The sequence below is a fragment of the Equus asinus genome, chromosome 3 (genome assembly GCF_041296235.1).
Source record: "Equus asinus isolate D_3611 breed Donkey chromosome 3, EquAss-T2T_v2, whole genome shotgun sequence".
NCBI lineage: Eukaryota > Metazoa > Chordata > Mammalia > Perissodactyla > Equidae > Equus > Equus asinus.
Genome location: NC_091792.1, coordinates 111,495,298 through 111,508,091, shown reverse-complemented (window position 1 = coordinate 111,508,091; position 12,794 = coordinate 111,495,298). Strand labels below are relative to the sequence as shown.

Sequence of the window (12,794 nt, the reverse complement as noted above, 5' to 3'; positions counted from 1 at the left end):
GATGACCACAATAAAGCATATATTGCAAAAAGTATATGAACATCTCCATGATGTCCCTAACCTAAAGAGAATCAGGAGAGAAATATAAATGCATTGATGTATATTATTATTTATAAAAGCTAATGTTGCTTGACATCACCAGGTGCATCATCACACTGGTGTTATCCTGTTCACATGTCAAATAAATAATGTAAACTAGTGAAGATTTCTTAACCCTACGCAACATTTCTCTGAAATCATTGCATTTATTTTGTGATAGCATCAAAAGTTTCCTTATTCAGGAAGAAAGTACATTTAGGGGTTAGGCATTCTATTGTGCTATGTCAGAGTTATTAACATTTTTCGTTTTCCAAACTATCAACATTAATAGGGAAAAGTGAGACAAAGCACTTCAAATGGAGACCTATGCACAGTTTATCTTTAATTCAATAATTTATGAGATATTCATTCAATTGGGTTATGTGGGAGAGCCACAGAAGTCTTTATCCTCTAAATACTTACTGGCAGGCAGAAGTGAGAAGATATTTACTCAATGTACTATAATTTGTGGTTGAAAGTGTTAAATTCCATGAAAAACTACTGCTATATTGTTCTGAGACTTAAGTGGAAGCACAGAATGCTTTGGTGAAGGGAATTGAGGAAGGTTTTATGATAGAAAGAAAGGTTGATGTGGGTCTTCACATGTAGGTAAGGTTTAAATATTGAGAGAGAAAATGAAGGATATGAAAAATGGGACAGAGTGAGAACCTCTTTCCTCATTCTCAGTTCACGTGCTTTGTACGAGACTGACCCTATCCTTCAGGTTCAGGCGTGAACTCCTAGTGTGCAGGGCCACGCAGTGCACCTTCTCCATACTCTTCTCAATTGAGATCCCAGCACTATTGATCGATTACTTGGTGGAGCTGTGCATCAGGTCCTGCCATAAGAGCTCTTAGACTGAAGTGCAAGAGTTCTGAAATCAGAGCTGGGTTCAGCACAGTGACCATTCCCCCTTCAGTGACCCAATAATTGTCTGGTTTCCTGCTACCCCATGGACCACTCCTTCTCAGTCTCCGTTGGCTGGATCTTCCTCCTTCACTCTTTCTATCAATATCAGAATGCTGCTGGGCTCCGCCCAAATAACCTCATTTAGATCAGGGGCTTTAAATACCACATTTGTGCCAGAGAATTCTTGACTCACGTGTCTCCAATTGCATAGCAGACACTATTTTAGCACCTGGATCTACAAGTGCTTGTACTTTGGATTTTTTTTTAATCTCTGGAATTTTTCATCTACATAATCTATAATTCTCTTTTGGATTAAGCCACTTTGAATTTGGTTTCTGTCATATGCAACCAAAGGAATCCAGGTAAAAAAACACATTGATAATGCTGGAAAGGTGGTTTGAAGCATATTTTCAAGAATATTGAACTCCAGATTCACTCCCCTAGTCATTGGACATTTACTGACAACGTACATTATAACCTGTGTTCAAGATGAACATATATCTATCAGGAGAGACACATGTAAAATGATGAACCAAAACTACTTCAATTGGAAAGAAAGTTTTGAGGAAAAACAGATTAACTAGCTTTCATAAAATCAAGAATAGTCATGGAGCTGGTGACATTTGATATGTGTGATTCTAGAATAAATACAACTTACCAGGTGCAATTTTCAAGTGAAGAATGGAGGTAAATTCACTAAAATTCATTGTACTTTTTAACATCGGTGTCAAGATGTCACTGACATTAATATCTAAGAGGTATTCTATTCATATTACTGATCAGTTTGGAAAGCTGGAAAGTTTTTAAATGTTAACCTATTATTTTTAGCAGTGACATTGCACACAAGAGTTCAGTTTCATCAAAATCATATAGTTGAATGATTATAATAGGAAAATTACACAGTGAAGAGCAAGGGTCCTAAAGTTAGAGCTGCATGCTAACTATATATCAACTGAATACAGTAACTAAATGTATACAATAATTTATGTTCTGGACATTTTCTAATTGTATACAATAATTTATGCAGTAGACATTTTCCCAGAGCGGGGAAAAACTCACAGATAAAAATCCCTGCCATTTTGGATCTTATATTCTAGTAGAGAAGACATAAGAAAACAACAGAAGAAATATGGTATCTAATGGCAGTAAGTGTTACAAAGAGACAAATCAAGGTAAGGGAGATCTGACACGCAGCAGAAGGAATTATGGGAGATCATTTTCGTAATTTCAATTGAGAGGTTGTAATCCAGCAAAGAAAGAAGGAGGAAGCCACGTGGTTCTCTGTGGCAAGAGAGCTTTAGACAGCAAGAGGAGCCAGCACAAAAGCCTTAAGGCTGGCTTACTTTACAATATGCAAGAAACAACAAGAAGATAATTTTATCAAGTATAAATTGGAGATAGAACTAATACTGAGACAGACTGGTGTGACATATTACATATAAACCTCTCAGAACAGTATCTATTAGTAGGGAGTGTGCAATTCATGCTAGACAATATTACACTTATTATCAATATTATTATTGTGTTACTTCTGTTAGGCAAAGAAACTTCTCTGAAGGTTTTATAATATTCCATACCCTTTAAAAATGATTCACTTAAGATATCAAATGCAGGCAGAGCCCTGACACTTGTCTGAATTAAATAATTGCATTCAAAATGCCTAAATAATTATTTTATTTGGCTCCAAATGAGCTGGAAGAAAAGTTTTTCTAAACCCAGAGGAATTTACTACCCAACCATTGTTTTTTCCTAACATAAGAACTGTGGCAGACCTGTATAAGAACTCAAATGTTTCTTGATTTAATGAATTGGATCATCATTTTGGTCCAAAGAAAAAAGTTACCGCGAGGAGAATGATGCTAATTTAAACTCTTCTCTTTCTCTCTAGCTGTTGTAATTCTGTTTATGAAATTCTGTCCTGTTATCAGACCACTAAATTAAACTGGAAATATTTTGAGAAAAGGACATTGCCTTCCTATTTCATATGCCCAGGACTTATCTTGGGGTTTGATATTCAATAGCTGCTCAATAAACTTTTATAAAGCCTGATGGGGAAGAATATGTCATTTACAATCTGTTATACCTTAAGATACCTGAAAAAAATTACAAAAGGCTAAATTTTGATATTATTTTCAAGTAATAAAAATACCTAAACCTGTGTTTTACATAAATCTACTTTTTTTCTCCAAATTTCTGACATAGTTTCAGAATCTTAATTTTGATAGATTAGTCTCTCTGTACACTATCCATTGACTTTTGGAGAATTTTCACCTCAGGAAACTAAGAGACGTTTCAAACGGATTGAGTTTCAATTGTTTGATGAAACACAAAGGGAAATAGGATTTAGCAGTTTTATATCCAGCCACAGGATTGGAACATGACCAAGAAAAACAAAAGAAGATCTTTTACCCAGAAAATAGTTGATCTTTTTTACAGGCATTAAGCCACCCCTTAGACGAAATTTATCATCTCAGGAACATCATAGCATTAAAGTCACATATGAATAACCTTAAAAAGCATATCAAAGGCTAAGCAAGCAGCTTGAGGGGATCCTGCTTCATCAGGAGCTAGAGATGTTTTGGTTTTATTTTCCAATTTTAAAACTGGCAAACAGCTTTAGCTTTTTGGGTTTATATGGAAGAACATGTGCAAATATGTGTGGGAGTGCATGGGTGGTAACATGCGTGTGTCTTTAACCTCCGAGTGTACACGTGGAATTAATTGAAATAGAAAAGCAAAGCTATGAAGTTTTCTCAAAATTTAATTACATTCATGAACATGTAATAAATGAGGATCAGTAACTAAGTATTCAAAACATACTCTTTCATCCCGAGATGTCTATATTGAGTGAGGTTCAAAGAAGAAATTGTTTCGGTGTGAAGAAGAATTATTTCTGTACACCGAAAGATGTTTTCCTTTCTATTGTCTATATCACTCAATCTTGTTAACTTAAGTTTCATATCAGGCTACAAAGTGTCCAGTAATCAATTTTCAGAATTAGGCCCCAAATGTGAAGTCTTCACAGAGAAAAAAAGCCAATTTAATAATGTCAGTGACCATTTTCAAAGGAAAGAAACAGAGGAGGGAACAAACTGAAGCATTTTCTCAAACATGTCACTGAAAGAGTGGGGAGATGACAATCATTAGTGAAAGAGGGGTCGATTAAATAATTTAGATCTATAAAATAGTACATATAAGAGAAAAATGCAAAAAATTAGTATATAATAAGAACGTTATCAGTGTGCATGTCATTACTGATAAAAGAGAAAGATTAATAAACACAACATGTTGTGCATCTCAGGGGTTTAATTTATATTCAACCCAGGATAAGTAGCTTATAGTTCACTGCGGATGTGTCAATTGTTTCATAGGCCCATGAAAACACCATTTAAAATAGAAAGGAAGTAAAGAGGAAAGTCTGAACCCTGACGAAAATGTTCTATGAAATATTTAGCGCCTTTAAACAGGAAGATCACACAAGTTCTAAAATTGAAAGAATCTTAAGACGTAATCATTCTTCACTATTTTTAAATAGGACTTTTTCCTTCAGGATCGATACTCGTCTATGTTATTTTCAACTGTACCTAGGTAGGAAGACTCCAAAAGTTTTCTGCATAATCAATTTAAGCCTAAAAAGATTAGAAGGTCTTTGATTTGTTTTTCATCTTTCAATGGATTTTAGGATGAAAAAGTTCATTTATTTTTTTAAATGTATTTGTCCCATAGGATTCAATGTGTTATAATCCTCAAATTTCTTTGCTCTAAATAAAAATACAAATTGTCAGGGAATATGTATCCTCAAGATATATTTTCTCCTGGGCCCAAATGATGATATAAATTGTCACTGGGTATTGCATGCATGTGATATTGATATTTTTGCCATATATCAAAATTAATTGATCTATATCACCGCTAAGGAGTCAAATCATTTGCAATTAAAAGACATTTTACCCAGGAGCAAATATTTGGTTTATAATATATTCAAGAGATTAAAAATTGATAAAAGAAAGTAAGTTCAAAGTGAGAGGAATGTCTAAATGTTATATTTTTGTGTATGTTTATCAACTGTGTTTTGTCACAGGGAGGAGGGAGAAACATAGATAATTCAATGTCCTGAGACCATTCCCAGAAAAGGCTTTTTTCAATAATTTTCTAGTACTCAAAGATACTTTCCAAAATTTGTGTTAGGTTTTGGATACATTTCTTCATTTAATTTTATTTTTCTTTGACAAATTTTTAATGAGTTAATTCAGGATACTCTACATACTACAAAGTAGATAAGATTTTCCTAGTCCAAACAAAAATTGCGAAGTTCATTGTTTTAAATGAGACAGGAAAAATCCTTCACAAAATCATATCATTTAGCTTTTGAATAAGTATATCTACGCAATACAAACATAAAATAACTTGTCCATGAAAAGTAAAATACAATGGCCAAAGATGGCCAAAGACATTCCCTCATATGACAAATGTCCCCTGAAACTCATGAATGTGCATTCAACAAAATGAAGTAATAAAAATTTCAGGGGGCTGGCCCCGTGGCTGAGTGGTTAAGTTTGTGCGCTCTGCTGCAGGTGGCCCAGTGTTTCGTTGGTTCGAATCCTGGGCGCAGACATGGCACTGCTCATCAAACCACGCTGAGGCAGCGTCCCACATGCCACAACTAGAAGGACCCACAACGAAGAATATACAACTATGTACTGGGGGGCTTTGGGGAGAAAAAGGAAAAAAATAAAATCATTAAAAAAAAATTTCAAAAAGTTTGCTGGTAAAAAAAGATATAAACCTCAGATTGTGTTTTGATAAAATTTGTTTTCTTTAAACTGCAAATTTATAGTCTCAGCATCATAAGCTGTGCATTATGAAATTTAAAAAATTAACATGAGTGGACAATGCACAAATTCAGAAGGTGTTGCTACTTTTAAAAAGTAGTATACTTCTATGAGACAATACATCTAAAAGTTTATCTTACCAAGTCTTAGATTTAGTTATGCTAAAAATTAAGCTTTGTCTCTTGGGTGTAGATGTGATTCCTGTATAACTGAGAAATTATACTAAATTTAGTTATTATTTTACAGCAAATTCAGGTAACCAAATAATAAGAAAATTGAACTGTCTCACAAACATTTTGTCTAATCCTACAGAAGTAACAAAGTGAGTTGTTTTTAAGTCAATTTTATATATATTTATATATATTTGGGAAGAAAATATTTTGAGAACAGGGGCTGATGTACACCCAGGTAAGCAAGAATAAATGACTGAATGTCATCAGTAAATTCACATTAACAATGCTTGGGTTAAATAAATATAATGCACTAAGTCTACAACAAAACACCTTCTATATTAGATTTGTTCTTTAACAAACCCTCAAACACAGAAATTTATTGGATTCTAGACCTCAGCTCTTTCCACCATTTTTATTCATTTCTCCTAAGTGTGGCCCCCCAAATAAAATATCTTCTTATGATCACCATATCTCTAAATAAAACTAAAGCCTCTGGATTTATTGGAAAAGAAGAAACCAACTGATATCTCAGTCAGAAGTAAATAAATGATATCACAAAGCAGCTCTGCAAATGTATCATATATCTACCCTTTTGGGATAGAAAAGACACATTACCACATTGTAGTTTTCATAGTAGTTGCAATTCACTAATTTAATTATCTTCTTTGATCAAAATCTGAGCAAAGTTTTTACAACAAGATTGGTGGAATTAGCTTATCTTCCAGAGAGCAGAGACATAGTTGGAGCATTCTCACCGATGACTTCAGAGAAACAGATTAGCGGGACACTAGACAACCAACCTTCAGACTGAGCAGGGCTAGCTGTCCTCAAGAGAACACAAACTGCTTCCCAGTCAGAAATTCTAAAAATGTATCCTTGCTATTCTAACATTAAAAGTAAGCAATGGATTTCGACATATATTATTAAGAAAACTTTGAACACTCTTAAATGAACAAGAACTGGAAGAAAGGGAATTTTCAGATACAAAGAGAAAGGATGTTCAAACGAAGTAACAATGTTTTATGAATATAATTTGATAGTACTGTAATTTAAGTTTATAGTCATAAATATTTTCAGAATAAAACATGCAGTATATTGAAAAGTACCTAACTCTGTATATTTATGAGTTGAATAGATGCTGAAGAGTCAAAAGTAAATGAGTAGAACAGTAACAAAATCAATATGAATATTGATTTCCTGACTTTTTTTGGATCTTACAGCACATTCTCACATATTTGTGCAGGTTTAACATTTCCAAGAAGATGTTCATCAACTTTTCTATAATAGTCTAACACCAAAACATTTTCAAATGGGCAGCTCTCATTACTGAATGGTCCTTCTCACAATGGCCTGAATGAAAAATGAAAATATGTTTGCTGTAGGAACAGAACACACTCCTGTTTTTATTTGTTAATTTTTTTTAGAAAGGTTGATTATGCTCAGCTTAATGTCAATGCATACCTTCCACAAGAGCTCTTTTTGGGACTCTACCTCTTTTATTCTTGTTCAAAATGAAAAATGTAGATATGTAATACATATATTAATGTATATACTGATAAAACATTCAATAAGATTCACTTTAGGGGCCAGCCTGGTGGCACAGTGGTTAAGTTTGTGGGCTCCACTTCAGCCACCCAGGGTTCAAGGGTTCGGATCTTGAGCACAGACCTACACATTACTCATCAAGCCATGCTGAGGTGGCGTCCCACATACAAAAAGTAGAGGAAGATTGGCACAAATGTTAGCTCAGGGCCAATCTTCCTCACACACATACAAAAAAATCACTTTATTTTAGCATACTCTATGATTGATGTATTCAGGTTGAAATTATTCAGAGGCTGAAAATAAAAGCAGTCATAAAAAAGCATTGGTTATTTCTCAAAATCCTTGTTTGTCAGAGTGTCAGCTTTGTATTCATCACCCTGTTAGGATAGAATGCTGGCTAACTAGAATTATTAGTCCTATACCAGGCACAGACACAGGTCTTCATAAACACTAAAATTGAAGCAGGTAACCATATATACTTTTGAAAAGAAAAAAAATTGATTAAACAATTATATCAGAAAAAGATATGGTTATATTAATGACAGAATAAATAATAAGGCTATTCTTGTGAAGAGAGCATACCTGGAAAGGAGAAATTGCGTGCTTAAAAGTCAGAACTAGCATGCACAAGGTAAGGCTTAAGACATACATCCTACGCTGAGGTTACCTACTGATCTATTGCTTGCCTGATTTGTTTTGGGATGTGCTTAACCACCAAATGGTCAGATCAAAGTAAGGAAGCGATCAGCTGCAAAAGTTCAGAGACACAGCTTCCTCTCTTACCTTCCACTGAGGAGGAAGCCGATAACCACTGCCAACAAAATGACTCCCACTGTCACAGACACAGCAATTATAGGAATCTGGCTTTGATCGCTGGATGCTGCAACTGCTGATAGGACACAGAAAATGGAGCTTGCGGTTAAAGTTATCATATGCATTCAAATAAGAGCTGCTTAATCGGCGGTAATCAATGCACGGTTTAAGCAATTCACCCACACATGGCTGAGTTTTCCCCTTAATATCTCTTCTCAAAAGTGTGTAATTGAAAAGACATCTTTAAGAGAAAATATTTACTCTCCAAACGAAAATTCAAAAGAATCACTAAGTCATTGATTATTTCCTTGTCATCATAAAAAATGAATGCAATTGTTTGCATAGTATTCATCTAGGGACCTTAGGTTTGCAAGATAAAATGGAAGTTAGTCCTTGATTTCAAACATCTTAATCTAAAAAGGAAATGCAAAGTATATGAGATTTGATTTTTCAGAGTTTGCATGTGGCTGTTCTCTAGGAAAAAAATCTTATTGCCCTAGATGGGATTTTTTCCCATAGACATAGGTTGAAGTCCAAAATGATGTGGCTATGATCTCATTGAAGTGAAATATAATATGACTACTCTGAATATAATTTTAAAAACCATAATTTCCAACCTGAATATAATCAGTAAGTATATTTTATATGTAGGACCATTTTTTGAAAAATATCAGGAATTTGAGAAGCCTGTAATAAGGTTAGATTTGTTTATGTCATCTTTTAAAAAAATACGTGAATTTAGATGAAATATTTTATATTTTAACAATATAATTACCATAACAAGAGGAATATGGACATGATTAGATAGTCGTGCCTAAATAAGCAAGGTAGTTTTTCTTTTGTGCTGATAACTAAACCTGATTAAAGTAAGACATCTATAGGGCAAAATAAACTTTACTAATGTTCTCAACAAAACCCTCAATAGAATACCTAGCAAGCTTACTGTTTAATGATGTAATCATTAAGATAAATTCAGAGTAACATTAGTTCACTTCCATGATTACAAATATGAAGTCAACAAAACTAGTAATAACCATACTTTCCATGTTTTGGTTTTCATAGCCTCTTCCCAGATCGTGGCCCAGATAGTTTTGGACATCCAAACACATCCCTTGCTATTCTTGTCACTTCTCCCTTGATTCTTTCTAACCAAAATCGACCAACTCTCTGACCTCCTTCTTGCACTGGTCTATGCTTTCACCTCTCTCAGACCAGTCTTCAGAGCCCAGTATCATGGACAACTGGTTCATGTATGAGAAAAACTATTATTTGCAATCTAAACGTATGCTCTTACTCTCCCTCTTCTTGGATGATAATGGTTGCAATTCAGTGGCTCTTTACTCTGTTTTCTCCTATTCTCTGATGCTGAGGTATGTTGTAGGGAATTTAATACTGATGAGCAATACAAATGGCACAGGGCAAAGCTATGCCATTATCACTAGTAGCATTTCCCAAAATTTGTTTTATTAATCTCTAAACTCAGATGACTTAAACCATTGCTTTTTCTCAGTTCTTTCACTTTCTTTTTATCAGGGGCACTGTTTCTAGAGAAAATCAGGGAGCCTTGGCCCATGTAAGTTCAATGTTAATTTGGTTGAGTTCCAACTGTTGCTCCAATGCTTTTTACTCTCTTATTAATTTCCTAACAAAATCATCCCCATAATTAGTGTTCCTCATTTTATCAGTACACTAATCCATTCCCATTTCCCAGGTTTTCAAAATGTTAAACATTATGGATAAAAGAGAGTGATCAACTCTGAACTGTATGGCTAAATATAACTGCATATACCTTCTTTTGCTTTACCTAACTCTGTTAGAGCGCTTCCTGTCTCTCTCAGAACATTGCTTCTTCAAAGATCTCCCTCAAGAAGGGGTTTTCATTCTATTACAGGCTACTTCTCTGCTACTTACAAGTCTGAACACATGTCTTCTCTTGGTGGAAATAAATCCTTCTACCTAAACTTATTGATGCTAGTTCAATTTGAATTTGAAAAAACATTCAACATCTACTATACATATGGGCCAGGGCAAATTATTTAACCTTATAAAGTCTCATTTCTTTTATCTCCAAGTAGGGATAATTTCCCAGATCACCATAGTTCTGTTGAGAGTAGAGGTAACATGCATAAAACACTTGGTATAGTGCTTTAGCAATTGCCAGCCTTAAATAAACAGTAAATACTATTTATACATACTATTTTCTCCTGCTTTATTTATTCTCCTTATTCTTTCCTATTTTTCAGCATCTTGACTGAGTTATCTATAACCAGCCTTGTCTTCTGAGAAGTGACATTATTAAATTCTCTCTAAAACTTTTCTTCTTCTGTCTTTGAGTTCTATACATGGTTCTGTCAAATGCCACGAGTGTGTCTCCATTTACCTGAGTGTGCATGATAATAAAGTATCTGACCTTATTGAACATATACTTCATCGTTGAAACACTCCTCCTCTTGGTTCCTATGACATCAGATGAGCTGTTTTCTCTTTTTCCCACTCTGAAGCACAACTTTGTCACTTCTGTTGGCTCCACATTCTCTTCCCACATCTTATGTGTGAGCAATTCCTGATGAACGCTGGTTCCTGATCCTCCACACTTCTCTCCTCTCTCTCTCTTTCTTTTTCTGTCTTTCTCTCTTCCCACCTCCTTTTCTCTCTCCCTCTCATAGATGCTTCTTTGCTCATGACATTGGTTAACTATAAGCTAAAGAGTCCCAAATTTATATCTCCAATTCTTATTTCTCTTCAAAGTACCACTATTTTTAAAAAACAGACAGCTTTGCCTTTATTTGGATTTTATTTTCACATAAAAAATAAACATACTTAAAAGCAATCCTTATACCACATCCACTTCCAAGGGCTAAACAAAAACACATCAACAAATAACCATATCATAAATCTAAACCAATAAACCAGACTAATTCGATCTCTTTCTGGTTTCTTTTAACCATCACAGAATTTTCTTAACCCATCCTTGCCCATTAATTAGCAAATATTTTGTGTTTCTTTTATGTTTTGCCCCACACATTACTTTTTTTCATCCAACACTGACCTGTTTGATTCAAATCTGCTGGAATATGGTTCATAGTGTTTTCAGTGCTCCCTTTGCCTCTTATGTACTCACATGAAATATACAAAAATATAACTTTGATCATGTTTCTCTGATCAAAAAGTTCATAGATACTTACTACTTATGGAAGAAGATTCCAAAATTTTCCATTTGGCATTCAAAAGTCCTAATCTGACTCTACCAAATCTTTCTCCTCTCAATGTGTCAGTTTGGGAACTCTCAGAGAGATGGTTTTGGAGGAAGGAGGCATGATTAATCAGAGGTATAGATAAAAATAAGGCTATTTCAGGTGAACCAAAATATTAATTTTGAGAAAAAAATATGGGTGCTTAGTAGTGTCAAATGGTTCATTTTTAATAACTGCCAAGATCTAATTTAACAATGTACTAAGATATGCACCTAGGTGTGGGATAATATCTTATATTAAAATAATTGTTAATGGCATGCCAAAATTTTTCAAATGTTTAAATTAACATATTTTATGAAAATTTTTGTAGGCAATGAAAATCACAAAATTCATATTTATATGTGAAGGCTATAAGGAAGAATTCAAAGAATACATTTTCATTTTTTTTTTTTAATTTATAGCATTTTCTAAGTTCCTTAATGGGTGTCAATTATTAACTATTTCACATGCACTAACTAATTTGTGAGCTATTTCTAGTAGGAGAAAATTCATCAAGATTTTGTACTATTTATTCCTTTGTTTGCCCTGACAGCACCAATAATGTCCCCAATTATATCAACTAAGTTGAAAATACATAAATTTACAAGGTACTGTCAATTCCTTCATACTTGTTCACTCGAGCAGGAGAAAAAAAAATTCTTTTAATATATGGTGAAATTTTTAATCTTTATAGATATGAATCTCTAGTCACACATATTTCCCATTTTATTATGTATGTTTATTAAGAATTAGTTGATTTATGATGTAGTTTTGGAAGACTGGCTGAGGAATGTTTGGGGAATGCTTAAAAGCAAATTTTGGAGCAATATAACACACTTATTAGAAGGATATCAGTTATAAAAACTAATGTTCTTTAGCAAATAATGTTTCTTCTTTTCAGTCATTATATATTTACATCATCCTTGGAAACTTTAAGGTAAAATATTTGAGAAATCACATTGTTTTCCCTCCCTTTGCTTCCTAAACTCCTGGTTGCAAACCCGTATTACATAGAGATTCTCTAGGTTTAGCTACATATTTGAACAATTAATCATTCAGGCTGGAGAGATTTGTTAGAGCCAGATTAAAAGGGCTTTTGAAAGTCAGGCTGAGAATTTAGGATCTTTTTCCCACAGCAAAAAGTATCTATTAACCTTTCCAATCAGGATAATCTGATCAAAGTTATAATTTTTGATACATAATATGAATAT

General features: G+C 33.9%; 1 protein-coding gene across 10 annotated transcripts in view; it reads right to left on the bottom strand.

Annotated features, from left to right (window-relative positions):
- Positions 1-12,794, bottom strand: part of EPHA5 (EPH receptor A5) — a 326,925-nt gene that overhangs the window by 67,750 nt on the left and 246,381 nt on the right. For 6 of the 10 annotated variants that reach the window (XM_044766079.2, XM_044766081.2, XM_044766084.2 and 3 more), the window contains one exon: positions 8,321-8,426. In XM_044766079.2, the coding sequence (XP_044622014.1) occupies positions 8,321-8,426 (106 nt within the window). The remainder of the gene's footprint in view (positions 1-8,320; positions 8,427-12,794) is intronic. The other 4 variants (XM_044766080.2, XM_044766082.2, XM_070505744.1 and 1 more) reach the window with 1 other exon arrangement.